At 33.6% G+C, this 24,204-nt stretch overlaps 1 protein-coding gene across 1 annotated transcript in view; it reads right to left on the reverse strand.

The window, feature by feature from the left end:
- Positions 1 to 21,672, reverse strand: part of LOC123666565 (endothelin-converting enzyme homolog) — a 38,906-nt gene extending 17,234 nt beyond the window's left edge. The window contains exons 1-2 of the mRNA XM_045600674.1: positions 20,766 to 21,672; positions 1,410 to 1,575 (exon numbers count right to left, since the gene is read on the reverse strand). Of these exons, the coding sequence (XP_045456630.1) occupies positions 1,410 to 1,575; positions 20,766 to 21,044 (445 nt within the window). The 5' untranslated portion in view covers positions 21,045 to 21,672. The remainder of the gene's footprint in view (positions 1 to 1,409; positions 1,576 to 20,765) is intronic.
- Positions 21,673 to 24,204: the final 2,532 nt, after the last annotated feature.

Here is a 24,204-nt window from a genome sequence, read left to right on the forward strand (position 1 = left end):
GGTACCTATGGATCTAATATTCAATAATGGCAATGAGCAAAAAGAATATTGTAGTCGAAATATACAGTAGCCGAATAATGTATCAAGGTTGAAATTTTTGCGACGCAATACGTTTTAAGAGTCCTGGGTTTGAAGGAGAAGGATATACCGGTATACTTGCTCAGCCAGTAGTGTTACTACAGGGGGCACCGTCTAGTAGCGGCGAGTTAAACATTCTTACTAAATTGAAATTAGATTACTAAGCTATTTTTGGTGGTTAGAATATTTGCAAAATTATTTGCTATTCAAATAAAGTAGACGATTGCTACCTTTAGACAAATAAATTCTTTAAAACGAAATATTTACCATATTATTTATTGTGGAGCTTAAGCTTTAGGTATAGATAACGCTGAATAGTGACAAATGACAAATGAATCTAAATCTTCGTGTAACACGATGTATATGTAATAAATCCAAGTGACGCCTAGTAATGACCTTCTGCGCGCACCCTGTTTCAATTTATATTTCATGTCTTGCCGACTGTTTACGATGCTGTAAACTATATTTTCATATCACCCTTCTGTTATTTTCCTTTATACAAAGATTACAATGCTATTATTATTTATTAAACATCAAAATGTATTAAAATTAATGCAAAGTGTACAGTTTTATACATTGCTGATATCTTGAGGAAGTTTTAGAGGGCATTCTCTATAATCGATACTGAAACCAAATGTAAACTTCTTTTCACTTTCATTTGACTGTCTGTCTGTATCTTGGTCGATCACAACACCGCTACAGTTCACACTAAAAGCTAGAATAATGCATACTTTGTCTTCTGAAATTCAGCACAGTGTTCTTGGTAGATGAAATTGTTATATATGTAGGTACATATATATTCTTTTATATTGTATTTACCAGGACTGAAAGTTGTATACTCGTATTAATGTACTTAGCTGTAATTTCAGTATTTATTTAGGAAAGGAGATATTTTAACGGTACTTTGTTAATATGTCACGGTCTCTGGTCGTTAGGTCAGAAATTAGAGGTGTTATAATTCTCATCATTACAGCCTATACAGTCCACTGCTGGACATAGGCCTCAACAAGTTTACGCCAAAAATAACGTGAACTCATGTGTTTTGCCCATAGTCACCACGCTGGGCAGGCGGGTTGGTGACCGCAGGACTGGCTTTGTCGCACCGAAGACGCTGCTGCCCGTCTTCGGCCTGTGTATTTCCCATGTATGTGTATTTCATATGTAGTATGTGTATCTCGCCACCGGTCGGCTTTTTAAGTTCCAAGGTGGTAGCGGAACTGTGTTATCCCTTAGTCGCCCTTACGACACCCACGGGAAGAGAGGGGGTGGCTATATTCTTTAGTACCGCAGCCACACAGTAGATACTATTCATAGATTAAGTTAGTTCATACCTTTAGGTTCAGGTTGGTAGCACGGCAGCACTGGTATATACGAAGGGCTACGAAGAGTCAAGAGCACGCCAGTAGTTAAAATTACCGCGACGAAAAGTACAGCAGTCGTCACTAACAGCACTCGTTCTAACTTTGTTCGCTGGTGCCATCCTATAAACGAAACGCCCTGTAACAAGGAAAATATTTCGATTTTATTTAAAGGTTCGCTTATTAATAATCGATTTAGTTCTAAAAACAGAGAAGTTTTCTTTTGTAATAGGGTGGTAAACAAGCGTTCATTACGCCTTATGGTAAGCGGACACTGTAGCCTATGAACACCAATACCAGGAGCATCGCGAACGTTTTTCCCCAGGAACCAAACTTTCCTTCTAACCCTCCTTAGGAGCTTTGGCTTTGCCCTACTCACCTCGGGAACCAATACTACTTGTGAGCAACAATATTTGGCGATGATCTTTTGTAAGGTCAATCACGCATTTCAAATGTTGAGCAAGATATTTCCTGCTGTGTCCTACCTCAATTCAAAACTATATTTAATATCAACATGCTCTAAAAGAACTGGCATTAGTTTCAAACATCACGCATTACACTTATCCTACTGGGGATTTATCAGGTCTAGATATCGACAGGCCTGAGACTGCTTTGTAAAGCTACGACGCAGTCCGTCTCCTTATGTCTCTGTTACAGTAAAAAAAAATATCTTTTATTGTCAGGCTACATAGGCTCATAGTTGGATAGTACAGTAGCACACCTTGAAACTTAAAACCTTTTTATTAATAGTCGTTGGTTATTGACAGATTTTATATACTTGGCATTATATTGTTTCGTAATGGTGTCATAATATTGTCATTTTCCAATTGCTGGTCTAACACTGGATATTAAAAAAAAGTTTACCTCATAAAGAGGGTAAGATAATATTTACTATTTTACGGATTACGCGAATTATGTAAATCGTGAACTTGACCAAGCACACTGTACGGAGATTAAGAGTTTATAAATTTTCTCTAGGTCACTACGTTATCCTAAATAGTTATTTTGTACTCTTGTTTAACATGTGTTATCTTATCATGTTAGTTAAACAGTAGAAGTAGCAAAAAGTGATAAAAAAATTCTGAACCACTTTATTTAAATAATTGTGTTTGCGGGCAAACGAAAAAAATTTCCAACTTCAATTATATCGACAAGTAATACAATAATAATACGCATTATCAAAGATTACTCCAAAAGTTGTAATCAGATCTCAAAGAATCAAAAGTTATGCGGCTTTTCGAAAGTTTCCCTCGATTTTTCTGGGATCTCACCATCAGATCCTGGTTTCCTTATCATGGCACCAAACTAGGGATATCCCCTTTCAAACAAAAAAAGAATTATCAAAATCGGTTCATAAACGACGAAGTTATCCCCGAATATACATAAAATATATATATACGGTCGAATTAAGTAATCTGCTCCTTTTTTGAAGTCGGTTAAAAATAAATATAAAGAATGCATTTTTGCAAAAACTAATTTATTTATTAACGGTTGATGTCTAAATAAAATTAAAAATAAAACAAAAAGCAGAATCAAAGTTTGAACTACAACAGATGCTCGACTTTCGTCGTTCAGACACACAATTAATATTAAAGATTTGAATAAACAATGCCATGGTTAGCCTGCTGTTTAAAAACAAATTGATAGCACAGTTCCTACGGATTAGAAACAAACGTAAACACGATATCGTGTATCCAAGTAGGCTTCAACAACCCTATTAAATCGTCATCTTTAAAAATTATAATTATATGCATTAATCTTTTATTAGTTAATTACAATTAATGTGAATTTATCACTGATTTGAATAAAGATTCTAGTGAGAAGAACCGTCAAGAAACTCAACAGTCATTCTTTTCAAAATCGTAATTATTGCTCACGTAGTGTAATCTCCGCGTTAACGCCGCGTTGGCGCAATGGTCACAGCACTTGTGGCTGTTGCGCTGGCGGTTGTGGTTCGATCCACGCACATGACAAACATTTGTATTGGCCTTACAGATGTCTGCCGGGGTCTGAGTGTTTGTGCAGTCATTGTGGGTCTCCCCACCGTACCTCGGAGAGCACGTTAAGCCATCGGTCCCGGTTGTTATCATAATACCTGATAGCGATCGTTACTCATAGTAGGGAATATATCCTCTAACTGAAGATATTACAGACTAAAGCTTAGTGTAATCTCAGTCACATGTAACTTGTCCTGCATGACAACCAGCGTTACGAAACCAATAAATAATATGAGTATATAACATATATATAGCATAACAGCATATAATTATAAAATGAACATTACATATAACGATATCGATTCATTTAAATATACCATTAGAATACAACCAGATGTCTGGTTTGATTCTATAAATAGTATGAAACAATGTCGCTCTGTTGTCTGTCTTTAAAGTACTAGATGGATTTTCATTTATGTTTTGTCTGATTCGTTTTTAGTGATAATGGGGCCTCTTGGAAGAGTTTCTGTCAGTTGGTAATTTTCGTCACATCGACTCCTTTCGTCGTTTCGTGTTTTAGTTAATCTTAAAGTTTCTTATGAGTAAAATATATGAGTAAAGGTGCTTGGAGTTATTTGTTTTCTTCTTTACTTATCAAACTTAGTGTAAGTATGAAATAAAACGCATTTTCCAGTGAAATAATCACAAACGTGACTAATAAATTTGCAGGCAGAAACCAATTACTAGTCATTTGTTTCCAGTAAAAGAGATTTTATTGTAAAAAAAAAAAGGTAAACATTGGTCGAGTTACAAAATGTACCGACTATATTAAAACTGTTTTGTTTACTTAACCCTTAACCTTTAGCTAAAGGCTTAAAAAAATTTGCGTTTAAAAAATCTGTTTTCCGAGAAATAACCTTACATTACGATACAGTACCTACAGTAAAAATGAGTGATAACAATAACAAACGGGGTGAGCTAAATAAAACCGTTTAAAAAACAAAACAGTATTCATATAAAAATAACATACCTTACACTTCATAGAGAAATGTTCCTTACTATGTTTAATAACAGAAGATACTTTACGAATAACACTTCTACATGCGCAGAAGATAAGTGAGGCACTAAATCCAATCATCGACTAGCGCTTATCCTATTGTAGCCTAATAAAGAGCTATTTAAATGTGTAGCTATAGATGGTCACAGCCTAAACGCATTTATAAATTCTAGTACACTTATATGTCCTATAACAGTTATCTGTAGTCACTCGCCTCACTATTTTTAATTTCTTTGTGCGATAGTATTTGATACTCTTTCGTGCGTAATGGATTTGGAGGGTAGGTGACGCGCAGTTATTCATTTCGTAGGTACGATGATAGCCCTGATGTAGTCGATCCCAATTAAATGGCACAAAACTTATATTACCGCAACAAAATTCGTTATGCATTAGTGTAAATACTATGATACTGTAATCGTAAATAAAAAAATATATAAACTGAAACAAATTTACAATCGTAGATGCGTAAAAGAATATACATAAATAGTCTTAAAAACCCGTAAGTTCATGAGATAAGTAGAATTGAAAACGGAATTAATAAAATTATGATATTTCTATTATTTATATAGTTTTTGTAAAATAGAAAAAGCGTCTTCGGTGCGACAAAGCCAGTACTGCAAAACCACAGACCAAAGAAATACACTACTCTGTGAGCAAAACAGATGAGTTCACGCTATTTTGACGCGAACTTATGGAGGTCTATGTCCAGTAGTGGAGTGTGATAGGCCGAAGTCATGATGATGACGATAATAAAACCAATATACCATATTATGTCTTACTTTGTGTGTTAACGAAAAAAACACATTTTAGAATGTAAATAAAAATACATTTTAACATACTGATAACATTATCCTACGGTCACGACGTACATACGTCACAAAAACGAAACGGGCATTGTATAATAGTTATTTTAATGACTTGCATACGTAACAGTAAAACAATAGGTACATCATTTTATTATGTTACTAGCTGTGCCTTGCGGTAACACGAGCGTTAATTTGAGAAAAAAAATTGCCTATAGACATCCTTGGGTACATTACAAACTTAGTTAACGTGCCCAGTGTTATAAGCAACCCCAACTTAGTCACAACATTTAAATTACTCAAAATCCTAATGTCTCGGTGAACACTACCTTCCTATTATATCCTCGGCTTTATTAAATATTACAAAAAATAAATATAGCAATGTCCCAAATGTGTAGGCCAAACGAAAACAGGAAATTCTCGGAACTCTTTTAAAAAGTCAAAAGTCAAAAGTCATTTCAAGACAAAAACAACGAAATACATAGCACAACAAACACACCAAAACTTTGTATATAGTTTAACACCTCTAATAACTGATAAAGATTTAGTCACGCTTCTAAGTGAAACGGGAGCAACATTTTTTACAGATAAATGACATTAGTAATGTTACATAAAAGATAATGTTCTTTACTATACACTGACTTTAATTCGTAGCTTTGTTCGACTTTTATTTATCAACATTTTGCTTGGTACCCACATTTATTTTATCTTTTCAAAATAATATGAATTATAAAATATATGAAATACATATTTGTTCGTTAGTAAAAATGTACACACAATTAGCGAATTATTTTTAATGAATATGGGGTATTTTTTTTTATAGCATTTAAGCATTTCAGTTTAAAAAAGTACCTACTTATATATATTTTTTACAAAACATCCCGATGAGCGGAGTCGCAGAAAATAAGCGGGTTCTACGAAATCTATTTAACGATGATATTCTAACTATATTAATAACATAAAAACACATTTACTTAAAGAGCAATTTACATGAATGAACTAAACATTCACTGTATTTTTAGAAACGATGTCCAAAGTACGTCTTTCTGTTCGATAGGTACATCACGGCATCACGTATCCATCCTATGATCTGGATTACTTACATTAGTGCCAAAAATAGCTCATCGATACTATTGCAGTGACTATTTCAAAACATTGAATTTAACACGATTTGAGGAGTGTGGAAAATTTTGTAAAATAATAAATTAATTATTAATTGCGTTAAATAGTTAAATGAGACTATCCGCGAGAGAACGAAAGTAACCACATAGCCAATAGAATTAGCAAGTTGAAGTGGCAGTGGGCTGGTAACCCGCGTTGTAGGATCGATGGCCGCTAGAGCAGACGTGTCCTGGAGTGGAGACCGCGTCTTGGCAAACGCAGTGTGGGACATCAAATATACACAATAATAGCGTGAACTCATGTGTTTTGCCCATAGTCACCACGCTGAGCAGGCAAATTGGTGACCACAGGGCTTTGTCGCACCGAAGACGCTGCTGCCCGTCTTCGGCCTGTCTATTTTAAAGCCAGCATTTGGATGGTTATACCGCCATCGGTCGACTTTTTAAGTTCCAAGATGGTAGTTGAATTGTGTTATCCCTTAGTTGCCTCTTACGACACCCAAGGGAAGAGAGAGGGTGGCTATATTCTTTACCGCCGTAACCAAACAGCAACGGTGAAGGGTAACTACAGGTAACTGTTTAACTTTCGCCCCTTTTGACGGATTTAGTAACTAATAGACGCGAGTTGACTTGAAATAGGCATTTGAAACCCATCGAGACAAGTAAATATAAAACAAGGCAAGTTTTATCAAAAGATACAAGCTAAGATTTTGCTAACATTACGAGGAAAATGTAAGAATTTAGGAAAAACACTTTTATATAAATATACTGCCATATTAATATTTTAGTTTTAAAGAGCATACTCAATTTGTTTGTATCCTGGTGTTAATTCGTGTCTACTTTTTGGCGTATTATCTATATATATAAAAATGAATGTTTGTCTTATAGAATAGTAACCTATGCATTTGATCATGTCACGACTTTCAGAAAAGTGTTGAGCATGAGCCCACAAAGGTTTCTGAGTTGGTACGACCAAAACAAATTAGTTATCTGTAAATAAATAAATATCTATCTAAAAATCTAAACTAAACCATATCATTTCCATTACACCTTACATAAACACTAATACCAGAGTTTTTCTGTTCAGTGGCTTACGTCAGTTCTTACATTCACTTGCTTACAATAGTCTTAAAAGTTACAAATAAACGAAAAGTCCAAACTAAACAAACTTTGGTGTTAACGACTGAAAATCAAAACGTCCTTGAACTTGTTTGCTTGACGTCATTGACTAAACAAAACAAAGAAACAATATTTCATTTTTACCATATTTACAGACAATTAGTATTTCTCTGAATAAAACATAAATTATTAGGTGAAAGACAATTTAAGCAATACGGTATGATATATGCCACCAAAACATCAATTTATTGTTGTCATTAATTATATCCTACTATACTGAATTAAAGACAATTATATCCAATGTTGTCACATGAATTCAACGTATTATATAACGTATATTCAATCTTTAGGCGACATGATACGAAATATCGCGATACAAATCAACGCATTGTAATATGTAAACTATGTGATGCAAAAAGTATGATCATGATGTAAATTATTGCGATTCATACCAATTTAATGCATTTTGTCATGTAATCGACGCGACATGAAACGCTTCAATATTATACGAAATATTGCGATTTAAATGAATACCACGTATTCTCTAACGCAGCGACGCAATGCGAAACGGTGCGACAAGAGGCGAAATTTTGTGATTAAAATCGTTATCTCATGTAATGGATGCGATGCGAAACATTGCGACATGATGTGGTATACTATGCGTAATAGCTCAAGAGCCCTGAATTAATACAAAAAAGTAGAGCTGCTAATGATTTAACCTTTTGGTATTTTCGCATCATGTCACGTAGCTTTGCAATATTCGTTACTTGTCACGTTGAAGAGCAAATAAGCATTATGTATAATCGCGATGCCTCTTATGGTTTTTCGTTTCCAAAGTTACCCGGGGGTTAATAGTATATATCTATAAAAATAAACGTGAATATCTTAATAAAATGAAATACCTACCATTCAAATAGAATTTTTGGTAGTTGGAATAATTGAGAGAAATTGATCTTAAGTTGAATTTCGTATGTGTTTTCCGTAGAATCTGGCTTTCGTTTTTACGACCAAGTCGACTATTTAACTGTGATATTTGTTATATCAAATTCAAAATTTAAGAATGATATTTAATCACAGTTTGCATTTATGATTGATATTACTAGATGACTACATAAATGCAAACTATAGTTAAACATTGTTGGATTAGCTAGGTAATATAGCTGGCTAATGTTTTAGCTGAGTAATGGTTTCCGCTTATGTTGATTGAACGTTGATTAAAACGTTGAATGAATGATTTGAAGCTTAATTGATCTTGTTCAAGTTTATATTGCCAAAGCCGAAACCGATAACAGAAATGTCTTAAAATACGTACTTTTTTTGATTGGTATTCTAATAATTTCAATTTTGTCTCAAGTGAGGTTTGAGCCCGATTAGTTTCATTATTTTAAAAGCAAATAAATCTATATCAGACAGATATTATTATTGAAACAGTCTGGAAGGTAGCTAGTATATTTTAACAACAAAAACAAATTTCCGTGTCTGAATGAATGATGGCATATTTTTTGTTCTCGGTGAATGGTGAGAGGAAATGGGATGAAAAAGGGTGTTGTGATTATTGGCCAAATCTCCGTCCTTAATTATAACATATTGATGCATGTGTACAGATGTACATATTTTTTTTTATATATGAAGTTAATGTTTCTTATTTATGTATTCAACAAAGTATAGAAATAAATGTGTAGTTGTGGTGAGCAGGATGATAGATTAAGTTTTTAACTTCACCATTGTCCAGTAAAAGGCGATACGTAGACTGACAATACAATATACCTACAATCAATATCTCCGTAGATAAGTCTTAATGTACGATGCCCGGAATAACGTAGACAATGCTTTAAAGAACAAGATAAAAATGGTAAACATTTTAGAATATATTTATCTTATAGTCCTTTTGAAACCTGGATAGACTAAATTTTTCTTTTTAATTTAATTTACATTACCGTATAAAACGTTTAATTTAATTGTAATAGACGAGTAGGAATCATCCTCTAATACATAATTGGACGGTGTATTGGACTAATATAATGCTTATTACTCCTTAATCGATATGTGTATACTAAAAACAGGTCAGCTAGGTATATTTAATAGTATTATAAAAGTAAATATAAATTGAAATAAATTGTAAAACATATTTTTTATAAAATACCACAAGTTAAGATCGTCAAAGGTTTATTAGAAAAAAATTGGATTGACATAGGTTAATATTGACATTAGACGATTTATTTATTATATGTTTGTTACTTTTTATCGTTAGCTTTTCTCTATATTATTGTAAATGCTCATGGTGTAACTAATATGTAATATGAATGAATGTAGGTATACTTTATGGATGTGGATGAACGTTAGGCATATTTAATGTAATGTAATTTATATAATTCTTTGTTTGTATTTTCTTTATTTCACGTAACCTATTTTGTATGCTTTTCTTTGTACCTTGGTCTGAAATAAACTTATATTATTATTATATTGTAACGATTTATTAGGTAAAAACGGTGAATATTGCCATAATATGGGTGGTACATACATTGTTATGATAAAATGTATACAAAATAAATATGGCAAAATAAAAAGACTAATGATAAAGCTGAGTGATAAAGAATGAAGCGCTTATGTTGCTTATATTTTCTGGAACAAAGATATTAATTCCATTTTTTTCTGGAATTTAAATTTCTAGAAAAAGATTTTTCTGGAATAAAAATAGGGATTTTGGAAGATAATTTCAACATATAATTTTTATCTGATGGACTTTTACGAGAGATAGCTTTATGTGCAATTAACGGGACAAGCTCCAAATTTGTGAACAATTGCGGTTTTAATTTTTAGACTGATACCTACATTGAATAAATAGGAAACCACTCACCACTAAACTCTGTAGGTTCTTATAAAATAGCATCGCAGACAACCTTTGTGAATTTACTTAAATAAACAATTGACGTTAAACTGTTATTTCCAGGTTCACTAGAAACTCGTCACAGTAATAACTGTGTCCTAGTACAAATGTGGCTTCTACATACTCGTAGTCGCTTATAACAACATAGTGTGATTGTAATTATTATTAATGACTGCATCCTAAGAAATTGTACTATTATGAGTATATATAGTTATCATTAAGGGTTGCCTTTATATTTCATAACTAGCGACCCGCCCCGGCTTCACACGGTTGCAAAAACTATCCGTGTTCCTCTACTATAACATGCATGTATTATACATAGAAACCTTCCTCTGGAATCACTCTATTTACTAAAGAAAACTGCGTCAAAATCTGTTGTGTAGTTTTAAAGCATACAGATAGCGGGAAGCGACTTTATTTTATACTATGTAATGATGAGGACAATATTGATAATAAACCTTATTCTCCAATATATAAGTTCCCGTTCTCCTTTTATGTGTATGTATATATATGCTTTTAAAATTTGCAATCTTTAATAAAATGTTTTTTATTCATCTTAAGTTTAAATATTTTTATTGCAGTGAATGACGTTTGATATTAATTCAGTTTTTTCATAAATTAAAATTTCAAACAAAAATTTTCAAAATTATGAATTTGTTAACATAAGTAGTAATTTACTTATTATATATTATATTTATGTATATAGTTCATATAAAATTAAATAATTATAACAGTAAAATTAGTTTTGAATAACGTATTCAGTGTTTCTTTTAATTTTAAGTATTTATCATCCCGTCTTCATTTTACGCAACAGTCACAAGGATCAAAATGCGTTATGTCAGTTCATATAATTGTTATCTCCAAAATTATTTCGTACAAAGTTGATAGCCCTATCGTAAACCCTTTCATAGTATATACATAACGTGTTTTATATTTTCTTCTATGAGTCGGAATAATTTATAAAGTGTATAATAACTGTAACTATATAAAATATTACAAAACGATTATAATAAATTTAAGAATGGACTTTTATGATTATCGTCTACAGTGTTAATAAAACAAAGAGATATATAGATGTAATAAATAATATATATATGTACACTTGTAAATATAAATGAATGTACGTAGTTGGTACGCGTATAAATTACGAAAGATAACATCAATTTGGATAATTCCTTTTTTGTTTTCTATATGGTCCTTGATTTGACAATATTTGTATAAGAGAAAATAAAACAGAATGTAAAAACGATATTTTAATTAATATTTACCTCAGGTTAGGAGTTAAATAATTAAATGTAAAGGGGACTATCCATTTTCGGCCCAGCGTGAACAGAATTTATACAAAAAAACAAATATACCAAAAATTTTCATATATTATATCATGATTATTCGTGATTTTCAGTTGTATCAATATAAACTGATAAAAAGTTTATTTAATAAGTATTTTAATTCATTAATTATATACGTCTAGTTTATTTCCGGTTGGTGATTTGATTATACCACGTTGCCAGTCTTAAACAAACAATTATTATTAACGAACAATCGATTTTAAAATATTTTTAAATCAATTATTTGTTAAAATCGATTAAAAGTATTGTTAAATCGAATTATGTAATAAGAAAAAAGTCTATAAAAGTGTATTTAGTAAAAAAAATAACTTTGATGAAAAATAAACTATTTTAGAAACATTGTTATTGACTACATAAAAAGCAAGCAATTAATTATATTAAATTCGATTATCGATTTAATCGATTTATTTTGTTTATTGAAAATATTATTTGTTATGGCAACCCTAAACTACAGACTTTTGCGTCATACATTCATTTGACTTCCTTATTCTTTCATAGTGATATAGCAACCTACTGAAAGGTTTTCCGTCAACCGAGAATTCATCACTACTGCGACGTAAAATACACAGTAGGCATATTTATAAGTAGGAAAATATATTTTGTATTTATTTTATATGTAAACAATAAAGGTCAGGCAGAGAAGCCATAAAAAAATATTATTGCAACTGCATGGTTAGTCGACGGACAGTAGGTTGTTGTGCCCATGTCATGACAATTATTTGGTTTTTGGGCTGGAAATGGTTTCAAGATTTTATAAATCTACCTGCCTAGTTTTTAGATAACATTCTGTTAACGTACGAATCTGATTAGTAGAACAAAAATAACAAAAACAATGATTTTTTATTTCAGAAACCTTCTTGTAATTATCCACAAAAAAACAAAAAAGAAACACCTGGACACCAAACTATATCATTTTTCTAATTCCTACTTGTTAGTACTACTAACTTAATATATAATTATTATTCTCAGTGACTGTCCACTCGGGGCCGAAACCCCCATACAAAGTGGACAGTCCCCTTTAAACGTAATGTCCAAGGCTTAACCCTTCAAGCGCTCGGAACACCATAGATATTAAAAGAGCTAAATTAAAAAAAAATATCAAACCAACGCTTATAAACTGTACAATATTAATATATAAGTATTTAGATCTGTTAAGTATATATAGTGAGTCATAAAGATTGAACGACACACCTAATAACCATAAACCAAATCTAATAACATATCTTCCATGATTTTGTGATCGTGACGTGATAGCTTATTTCTTGATGCAAAATCAAAGTGACATTAGGATTGGCAATTGTATTTATTTAAGCCTTTTATACTTTTTAACCGACTTCAAAAAAAGGAGGAGGTTCTCAATTCGACTTTAATTTTTTTTTTTTTTTTACGTATGTTACATCAGAACTTTTGACCGGGTAGACCGATTTCGACAAATTTTGTTTTAATCGAAAGGTGGTGTGTGCTAATTGGTCCCATTTAAATTTATTTGAGATCTAACAACTACTTTTCGAGTTATATCTAATAATGCGTTTTTACTTGACGCTTTTTTCGTCGACCTACGTTGTATTATACCGCATAACTTTCTACTGGATGTACCGATTTTGATAATTTTTTTTTTTTTGTTAGAAAGGGGATATCCCTAGTTTGGTACCGTGATAAGGAAACCAGGATCTGATGATGGGATCCCAGAGAAATCGAAGGAAACTCCCGAAAATCCGTAATAACTTTTTACTGGGTGTACCGATTTTGATAATTTTTAATTTAATCGAAAGCTGATGTTTATCATGTGGTCACATATAAATTTTATTGAGATCTGATAACTTCTTTTTGAGTAATCTTTGATAACGCGTAGTTGCTTGACTATTTTTTCGTCGATCTACGTTGTATTACTTGTCGATATAATTGAAGTCGGTTTTTTTTTTCGTTTGCGAGCAAACACAATTATTAAGATTACGATTAAGTCTGTAACATCCTACTGCTGGGAAAAGGCCTCTTTCTACATGTAGGAGAAGTATCGGAGCTTAATCCACTACGTTGCTCCACTTTTTTTATACAACTAGGTCGGCAAACAAGCGTACGGCTCACCTGATGGTAAGCAATTACCGTAGCTTATAGACACCTGCAACACCAGAAGCATCGCAAGCGCGTTGCCGACCCTATGCTCAATCCCTAGGAGCTCTGGTCACCTTACTCACCAACAGGAACACAATACCGCTTGGAAACAGTACTATTTAGCTGTGGTCTTCTGTAAGGTTGTGGTACTACCCCAGTCGGGCTGCGCCATATTTTGAGCAGGAAATATCTTGCTGTGCCCTACCTCAGTTGCGGGTAGGCGGATATATTCCCTACTATGAGTAGCTATCGTTATCAAGTGTATATATATGATAACAACTGTGACCGAGCGCTTAACGTGCTTTCCGAGACACGACGAGGAGACTCACAAGTACAGACATCCTAACCGGAAATAAATATTTATACAAACACAAATATTCATCCCGAGCGGAAATCGAACCCGCAATGGCACACGCACCATAACGTAAGAGCGGTTGTTAAAACTTTTTATATACTAATACAATAATTGTGTTTGCTCGCAAAGGAAAAATACCGACGTCAATTACCTCGACAGGTAAATACAACGTAAGTAGGCGAAAAAAATAAACAAACGTAACAGTCGTCACTACGATTTTTGAGGATTCCCTCGATTTCCCTCGATTCTCTGGGATTACGTCATCAGATCCTGGTTTCCTTATCATGGTACCACACTTGGGCTATCTCCTTTCCAACAAAAAAAAATTATCAAAATCGGTTCATAAGCGTAAAGTTATCCCCGAAAATACATTCATACACTCCTCCTTTTTTGAAGTCGGTTAAAAACGAAACTAAACAACGAATATAGAAAGAAAAATTTAGAAGTAAACGCCAAAAAGAAAGCAATGTATGACGTACAATACATATAATTGTAACATAAACACATCTAGAATCTTAATGTTTTTGTTTTCAAAATGCTGCTATTTCGCAATTTCTACTTAGTTTATTTGTGTCTAAATAGCACTCGTGCTAGTCTTAGCTCTATTTTGAGATTAAACGAGCAACGCAACGGTAAATACGCTTTGAACCCGCCATTTAATTATGTAGTCTTATTTAGGGTAAGCCAAATTATAAGGCGAAATGAGAATTTTCATTACCTACAAACTAAGAAATGACCTTTTTTATTTTATGTTTTAATTTGTGTAAACATTTTCTGTTCTTTTTTTTTTCATTATATCTTTCAGCTTATTTGTCTAAAAGAGACGTTATACTTTTTCGCACATTTTTTTAAATTGTTACTAAGCTGATGTTGCATTTTGTGTAAAATAAAGAGTAGTAATAATAATATATAAATATATAAAATAAATAATGTATTTAATAATATATAAATATATTAAATAAATAAACGCTTACCTAGAAGTAACCTATTCACTCGCGACTAAAGATCCCCAGGTTATAATTTTCTGGAAACACAGACGCTGGTAGAGAGTTCCATTCTTTGGCTGTACGGATCAAGAATGTACTAGCGAATCGCTTAGTACGTATAAGGGGAATGTCAACCATATAAGGGTGGCGTAACGCAGAGCGTCTGGTTGTACGATGATGGAAGGGGGAAGGGGGAATCAAGTTATGGAGTTCCTGCGCACACTCTCCGAAGTGTATCCGATAAAAAACCGATAGACCGGCCACCCTTCGTCGATGATGCAAGCTTTGCAGCTTTGCAGCGACCAGTGCATCATCACCGATGAGCCTCCTGGCTCGTCTCTCAATCGACTCGAGAAGCTCCAGCTGGTACTTGGCTGAGTCATCCCAAAGATGAGAGCAGTACTCCATGCATGATCGAACTTGCACTTGATATAAATTTAGAAGCTGTTCCGGAGTGAAGTACCGTCTCACTTTCGAGAGGACGCCCAGTTTTCTGGCAGCTGTTTGAGCCTTTGTCTCTATGTATGAGCCGAAATTGAGGGTGGATGACAAAGTAACGCCAAGAAGCTCCAGGCGGCCGGTTATGGGCACGGGCACACCTCGGAAAGAGGGAGTCAGATGGAAAGGACTCCGCTTTGCCGAAAAAAGACACGCCTGGGTCTTAGAGGCGTTGAACTTGACCAGGTTTGCGTCACCCCAATCGGAGACAGCTTTAAGGGACAAGTTCAGACGCTGAATCATAGCTTCCCTCAGCAATTGGATCTCAGACCATATTTACGCCTGATACACTTATAATCTAACTAAACTATATCGGTCTTACTTATAAACGTTTCTTAATTTTTAATCAATTGCTTAGCAACGGATTAGCAAAAACCTCACTTATAAACACTATTTAGCGTTAAGAAGTCGTTAAGTAGTGTTTAAATAGCCGTCAAATTTAAACACTGCCGAGGCATAGTTTAACTCCTGCTAAGCGGCAAGATGGCGGATTTCACATAAATCAGCTGTTATATTGTGACGTTTGATCTACTTACTTGCGTGTGTTTGTTAGAAAAAAAAATTTCATTCTTTGTTTGTTTCTTAAATAAGTAACAGCTAATCAACGTTTATAAGTAAACAAAAGTTAAACATGGATTTGTAGCTTAAGAGCGGTTTAACTAAGCGGTGGCTAAGTATTGCTTAGCGAGATTTTTATAAGTAAGACCGTTTAATTATACATTTTTGAACTTTCATAGTTCCTAGCATTATTAAGAACGAAAAGTTGTAAATATCACATTTCTCGTTAATGGTTATTGGTGCCTATAAAAAAAAAGTTCAAAATTATCATCATTTTTCTTACGTCATAGTAAAAAGCTAATTTTCATATACGTATGTTACTTGAATAGCTAATAGAGGATATTTCCTCAGTAGTCGGACCATTTCGCCCAACCCTTAGCCTAACAAACATTTACGTTTGCCGTGGGTGCGACCGCGAAGCAATTTTTATAATATGACGAAAGTGGTCTTTTAATAAAATTATATATCATAAATTGATTTAAGAAAGAGTAGAGATATCATACAAATTAATTATTATAAAGTCAAGTCTACAAACTACTACGAGTATTTAACATATTTTTTTTTTATAATATACATATACATATAGCAGAGCTGACGCACGTAATAACGTAAAACAAAAACATATTTACATAATTCATATTAATAACGACGTCAGAACGAACAATTGACTAAAATATTTCAACTAATTTTAGATAGGTAATGTTAAATTTATATCACTTCCGTTTGCTAGATAACAAAAGATTACAAAATCATTTATTACATAGTAAATTAAAAAAAAATTCCTTCAGTTTTATCAGAGAATCAATTAATCAAAAAAAATGAGATTTATTAATATTATGTCATCTATTAAGAATTTTTATACGTTTTTGAACTATTTGAAAAACATACGCATGGTTTAAAGAGGTCGCATTAAAACAATATGAAAACCACCAAATGTCTATAAAAATATTTTGTCATAGGTTAGGATGGAACCCACAACCGTTGTGACATGAGTCAGTTATAACCATTCGCTAATCTGTCGTCAAAAATGAATCGAATATTTCAATTTACTGTTTACTAAGGCTGAGTTGATAAGTAACGATGTTCAAAATATCATAGTCGTAATAGCAAATAATTTACTTTGTTAAAAAACGTAAGGGTTAAAGTAAAGGTAAGGTGGCCAGATCTGGTTTACCTTACCTTTCTTTATATTAACCGAACTTCTGGGGAGGGTCAGCGGTACGGTCGGGAACGCGCTTGTGATGCTTGAGGTGTTGCAGGAGTCTATAAGCTACGGTAATCGCTTACCATCAGATAAGCCGTACGTTTGTTTGCCGACCTAGTTGTATACAAAAAGCCGAAGCTGAGGTTATACTTGTATATATTTTAATGTCTAAATACAGAACAAATATTTTTAAACGCTCGTTTAGATAAACTTGTAATCATTATCTGTAATTTTGTTAACGCCATACTAATTAGTAGATAGTTATGTTTAGAGACAACACGGAAATATTAAATGGTATAATAAACTATAATATCATCATATAGCATATTTTTGGTTCATTTTCTTTTATATAAACCTTGTCCTAGCAATAACAAACAGAAAAAAAAAGGTAAAGCTTTAGATTACGAAAAACCGAATTTCGGGACCGTGGGAGAAGGGGGGGAGCGCTACCCCTGGTACCACTGTCACACTTCGAAACCCCATGATTATGGAGATATCCATGGTTAAAGTTTTGAGGTTAGAAAAAGAATTTCGCGGCTTTCACACGTTATTTTCACATTTCACACGCGTTTTTTTTACATTTTACACGCTATTTTCACATTTCACACGTTATTTTCACGTTTCATAAGTTATTTTCAAAATAAAAACGATCTCGACTCCAAGATTAACAAACGATACAACTTATGTTACTCATGCTCCGTTCCGTAGTTTTCACATGTTATTTTCACATTTCGCACATGATTTTAACATTTCACACGTTAATTTAACGTTTTCATACGGTTTTTTAACAAACAATACAACTAGTGTTTAACAATTGAGAAATAGATGCTTTAGTAAAAAATGACAGACCACTTATCGTTTCGCTCCAAAACAATGTAAGCATAAATTCATGTTTAAATAACTGTAAAGGCAAAGGTTTAAGACCATACAGCCTTGTTTCCTGGGGCCGGCCGGCGCACACGTGGCAGCGGACTATCGACGCCGAGCTGCGAGCGGCCGGGCTTAGTTGGAGAAACGTGGAGCGAGAGGCACAGGACAGGAGCAGATGGAGACGTCTCGCGAGGGCCCTTTGTACCACTGGGGCACCATAGGACACCGACAACAACAACATAGACATAGTTTTGTCACTAAAAAAAAATATCCCTAACATATCTAATTTAAAAATTACACTGTTTATCGACGTAATTTTATAACAGTAAATAAAAATAAAATAAATTTAATTAAAAAACATAACATGAAACAAGGCTGTATGGTCTTAGACCTTTGCCTTTACAGTTATTTAAACAAAAACAATGAATTTATGCTTACATTGCTTGGGAGCAAAACGATAAGTGGCGCGCCATTTTTTTAACGCATCTATATCTCAGTCATTAAACATCAGTTGTATCGTTTGTTAAAAAACCGTGTGAAAACAATAACTTAACGTCTGAAATGTTAATATCAAGTGCGAAATGTTAATATAACATGTGAAAGCTACGGAGCTAAGCATGGTTACCGCAAGTTGTATGTATCGTTTGTTGATCTTGGAGTCGAGATCGTTTTTGCGTACTCCTGTTCGAAAATAACTTATAAATATCTACGATTTTATTTTTGTGTTAAACGCCGCTGGAGCGGTCAATTTTTGATATGATATTCAAAAATATTTAGAATTCCTAATGTGGGGGTAACACAAATATAAAATCGTAGATATTAATAATAATAGCATGGTGTCGTCTCCTGTCAAAGATTTTCATTGTAATAGGAAACTTTGAATAGTTACGGGTTTCTGTAAAGAGCTCACTATAGACGGCGCCACGGTTCGCTTAAACTGAATATAAAAATCATCATATCAAAAATTTCGATCCAGCGGGTATATCGTTCCATAGCTTAATTGGCTAGAGCGCCGACTATAGTTTCTAATAAAGTTAACGAAAAAATAAGTGACGACAACGACGCGTACCTACCGTTACATAAATACGCGTCATCAATGATTACTCATTATATCTCGATCAAATTTAAATGAAACTACAAGACAAGCACTAGCTTTCGATTAATACAAGAATTATTAAAATTGGTGAATCCAGTGAAAAGCTATGCGGTATAATACAAACGTAAATCGACGAAAAAATAGTCCAGTAAATACGTATTATTAGATATAACTTGAAAGGTACTTGTTAGATCTCAAATAAATTTTAATGGGGCCACGTGACACGCACCACCTTTAGATTAAAAAAAGAATAATCGGAATCGGTCCATTCAGTAAAAATTTCTGACGTTCACGTTCCGTTCTGCATACATAAAAAATATACAGACGAATTGAGAACCTCCTCCTTTTTTGGAATTCGGTTAACAAAAAAATTACGCGCACAATGCAAGTTGAAACCTGTCCTACCCGTCGTTACGGTGGGCGCGACGTCAAATATCGTTTTCAGGTCACGCATCGGTTGAGTGAGTAAATAAAGATCCGTATCCGTATCCGCGGATCTTGACACTAGGTATTTACTAAAGAAAACCGCATCGAAATCGGTTGCGTAGTTTTAAAGATCTAGGCATACAGACAGCGGGAAAAGACTTTTTGTTTTATACTATGTAGTGATATAGTGTGCTCTTCAATCAAGGGAATTGCATGTTATGTTTATTAAGAACAATAATAAGCTACATAGCATATCATATGCTATATTTCATAGAAGTGGAGTTATAACTATGTCATAAGATCTGTAAGATGATATGTACCAAGGTGGTCTTATCGTTCTTAGATGCCACGTCTTTTTATACATGCATTAAATCTGGTTCGTTTCTTTATGCTGCATAGTAAATATTTTAAACATAAATAAAATAGAACTGAGAAATCATGAAAATCAAATTGAGTGAAAACAAATGCAAAAATTCAAAAAAATTCAAGTAGGTTTTAATGGCACATTTGATAGGTCAAAAGACATATATATTACTCTAAAAATGAGTGTGCCTTAGACCTCACAACTGAAGTAAAACTTCTTTAGCAATAGGCCTGCACTGTGTCTTAGATATACGAAACATAACTGGTTAAGAGAGGAAGAGAGAAAGAAAATGTGTGCTCGCACCTCTCTCTCTTGCTCCATTCGCCTCGCTTGATCACATTTTTCGTAACGCTCATGTCACGCAGTCACCAGTTTACTACCGAAGTCAAGCGTGTGTTAAGAAGTTTTACATCAAAAATATAGTTAATTTGAAGCTACCGCCGATTCAGAATAAAACTCAATAATCCTAATTTTAAAAGCTTCAGTCATTATAAATTCTGTTATTGAAATTCAGGGTTCACACAATTTAAGATTGTCAAGGATGTAATTAATTGACAAAACATATTTATGAAAATTATTATATTTACCTTGCCATATCCTTGAGTACCTTCCGGTTTCGGCGCAGCATCGAAAAGGTTTAATCTTGAATTTTGAAAAAAGTCAGAACTAGAATTTTCTCTTGTAAAGAGTTCGGCCGTCGAACTCTCCCTATTCAAAGTCGGTCGGGCTCTCACGAATGGATTGCTTCTTGCATTTTTCGCGTGTTTTAGAAAGTTGAATTTATTTATAGGTTCGGGTCCCGGGGTTGTTGAGGTAGTGTCATCTGATGTGCTACTAGATGTCGGGGAGTCGGGAACAGACGCCATTGTTCGAGAGCCAGTTTCAAATAAATCCTATTTATCTTTTTGAAAAAGTTATATTGAATGTTCTGTGTTGTTTACGTTATTTCTTTTTGTTGGTTTGTGCCTTTTCAAATAATGTCACGTTTTGTTAGGTATCGTTGCTACTGTTTGCGTCGTAAATTAATTAAATTGAAATTTATTTAAACATTTTCATTTATAACAATTAATCAGCAGATTAAAAATCTTGAACTCATAATAGTTAACCCTGTTTGTTATATCACTATAATTTTCATCACACTTATACTGTACTTCAAAATTATGGTTTTATATTTAAAAGTAGCTGGTGAATATTTTTTATTTAAATGTTAAATATTGGGATTTTTTTGTTTACTGCTTTCGATAAATGTTTTCATATAAAAAAATTAAAAATATGAATATTTTTACTAAAATATTTAATTTTTATACGTCCGTACGCGTATAAACACGACGCGGTACTGTCTGTAATGGGACAGAATCAGAACGAGAGCGACTTGCGCACGCGCATTTTACATTATGTTTAAATACATATTTCAGTTCGTTATTAAAGATAAATTCTATACATACTGCATGACCCCCGTATCTTTGGTATTTATCTGTATTCATCGAAGGCCAAAAAATTCTCGATTTTTAATGGATGTATTTTTTAAATATTTCTCATTTATTTATATTTCTCTTAATAATTAAGACATTTACATAAAATGAAAATGATGTACAAAAGATTTATATATTATTATTTAAGAAAATCGTTTTGACAAACTGTGGACAGAAACTGTCTAAAATTCTAAAAGTATTTTGCTTGGCAAAGAAATATTATATAATTACAGGATTTTGTCTTATTAGGTAAACTATGTAGTAGTAGTCCTCATCGATTTCGATGACGGCGACCCAGGGAGTCATGACTAATTTTTCTGATGGGCCCTAATATGGCTCGCTAATCCACATTTAGTTTTAAATATCTCAGAGCAAGTGCGGCAGTAAAGCTGACCCGCAAAGTTGTATGTGTAAGTATAGGAGGGTTTAGGTCTCTGTTTATTAACATGGCGTTTTGAATCAAGCGCTAGAAGTCGATTTTCTTCAAATGATTTAATTTTATTATTGATAGTAGATCGCCAAGATGACCTATTTAATGCGAGTTCCTCCCAGCTTTCGGGATCAATAGCACAAGCATTCAAGTTTCTTTTGAGCACATCCTCATACCGTGATGTTGACCGCCATGCCTTCGTTTACCCTCTGTCATCTCAGAGTAAAAGACCGGTTTGGGTAGACGGCGGTCATCCATGCGAGGGACATGCCCACACCATCTCAGTTGTCTCTGGATAAGCAAAGCCTCCACTCCACACATTCCACAAACCCGTAGGACCTCGGTATTTGGCACATGGTCTTGCCATCTAACCCTCATAATAGATCTCAGACATTTTAGGTGAAAAGTGTCAAGCTTTTTCACATCTGATTTGTACGTGCACCATGTTTCTGTACCATATAGGAGGATGGGAATGATTAGCGCTTTGTAAACACTAATTTTCGTCTTTAGTTTGAGATCATGAGACCCCCAGACACGACCATAGAGGTAAACTATGTAACGTAGCTATATATACATGGTCTGGCCATAAAAACTGTTACAATTAAAAATAAACAAAATATTACATTTGAATTTGGAATCTGTCATTTTTATATGATTGTTCATTGTTTTCCCATTTTCGCGCCAATACATTATAAAATATTTTGTGATATTGAAATGGAATGAGGTGCGTGAGGATTTTTAAAACTCTCATATATATATATATATATATATATAGTTGGAGATCGGGACTCGTGGCGTACCTTGATTGGCGGCTTACGTCCAGTAGGCTAATGATGATGATACGTAATAGGCTGATGATGATGAGATAATTGAAAGTCAAGAATAACGCAGGAATATTTTGTTACAAAGTTTTCACAGGGTCAGAAGTCACGCAGACGAAATCGCGAGGTCCACAGTTAATAATATTCCTAATTCCTTGATAGCATCCCTTACAAACTAGCCTCTATGAGACGAAGATAATGACAATTTCTATGGTAACGCGTCAACTAACTCATGTCGTGAACGCTTGTATTAAACAAAAACGGACGCCCGTTTAGGATCGTAATGGTAATTGATGAGGTCTAGACAAGCCACTGAATAGCAATGTTTCATAATTTGTACTCGTACACGACCGCCGGCAGGCGGAAATTTTAATTTTGCAAAAGGACTGTACAATTATTTTTTTGCCTACTAATATTAACACGGTTATATCAGAAAATACTGATTCAAATTGAAAAATTATTTTAATTATGTATAGACTATACATCGAGAAAGGCTATATGTGTATGAGATCACGCCACAATCAATAAGGAGTGGAGGATCAATGTAAAATGTTCCAAAAACCTAAAAAAAACATTTCTATGGATAACATCATATCTATACTAATATTATTAAGCTGAAGAGTTTCTTTGTTTGATTGGTTGAATGCACTAATCTCAGGAACTACTGGTCTGATTTGAAAAATTCTCTCAGTGTTAGATAGCCCATTTATCGAGGTGGGCTATAGGCTATATATTATCACGCTAAGACGAATAGGAGCAGAACACCAATAAAGAGTGTTTCGAAATCGGGTTTTTTTTCCTTTTGAGAGCTTCCCCAGCTAGAACAACGAAACTGTTTCATGCGGACGAAGTCGCAGGCAGAAGTTAGTATGGCCTAGCACGAAAATCTTTATGCGAAAGACGGCGCGTTTAATAATATGTTTATAAAGTAAATTTAGCTCTGGTTGTTTTTTTTTTTGTCAAAATGTTTTAAGCAATAAGTACTGACACCTACTCATACATGCTACGGCTTGAGAGTTACTTGCGTTTTTTGCGTTTCGTGAGCGTTTGTGACTAGTCTGTAGACTCAGTTTCTTGTGGCTTACTACTCCGCCGGTTGCTGGTTTGACTCCCCCTGAGTTTGGGTGTAATATTAGTAATTATATATTTATACTAGCTGACTCGGCAAACGTTGTCTTGCCGCTAAACGCTATTTAAAAATATGGGTTGGTGGTAGAAGGGTGAAAATTTAAGGTTGTATGTATTTTTCAACGCCAAATCATAATAAAATAAAAAATAAATAATTAAGCTAAAAATGAAAAAA

Source organism: Melitaea cinxia, chromosome 26 (assembly GCF_905220565.1).
Source record: "Melitaea cinxia chromosome 26, ilMelCinx1.1, whole genome shotgun sequence".
Lineage (NCBI taxonomy): Eukaryota > Metazoa > Arthropoda > Insecta > Lepidoptera > Nymphalidae > Melitaea > Melitaea cinxia.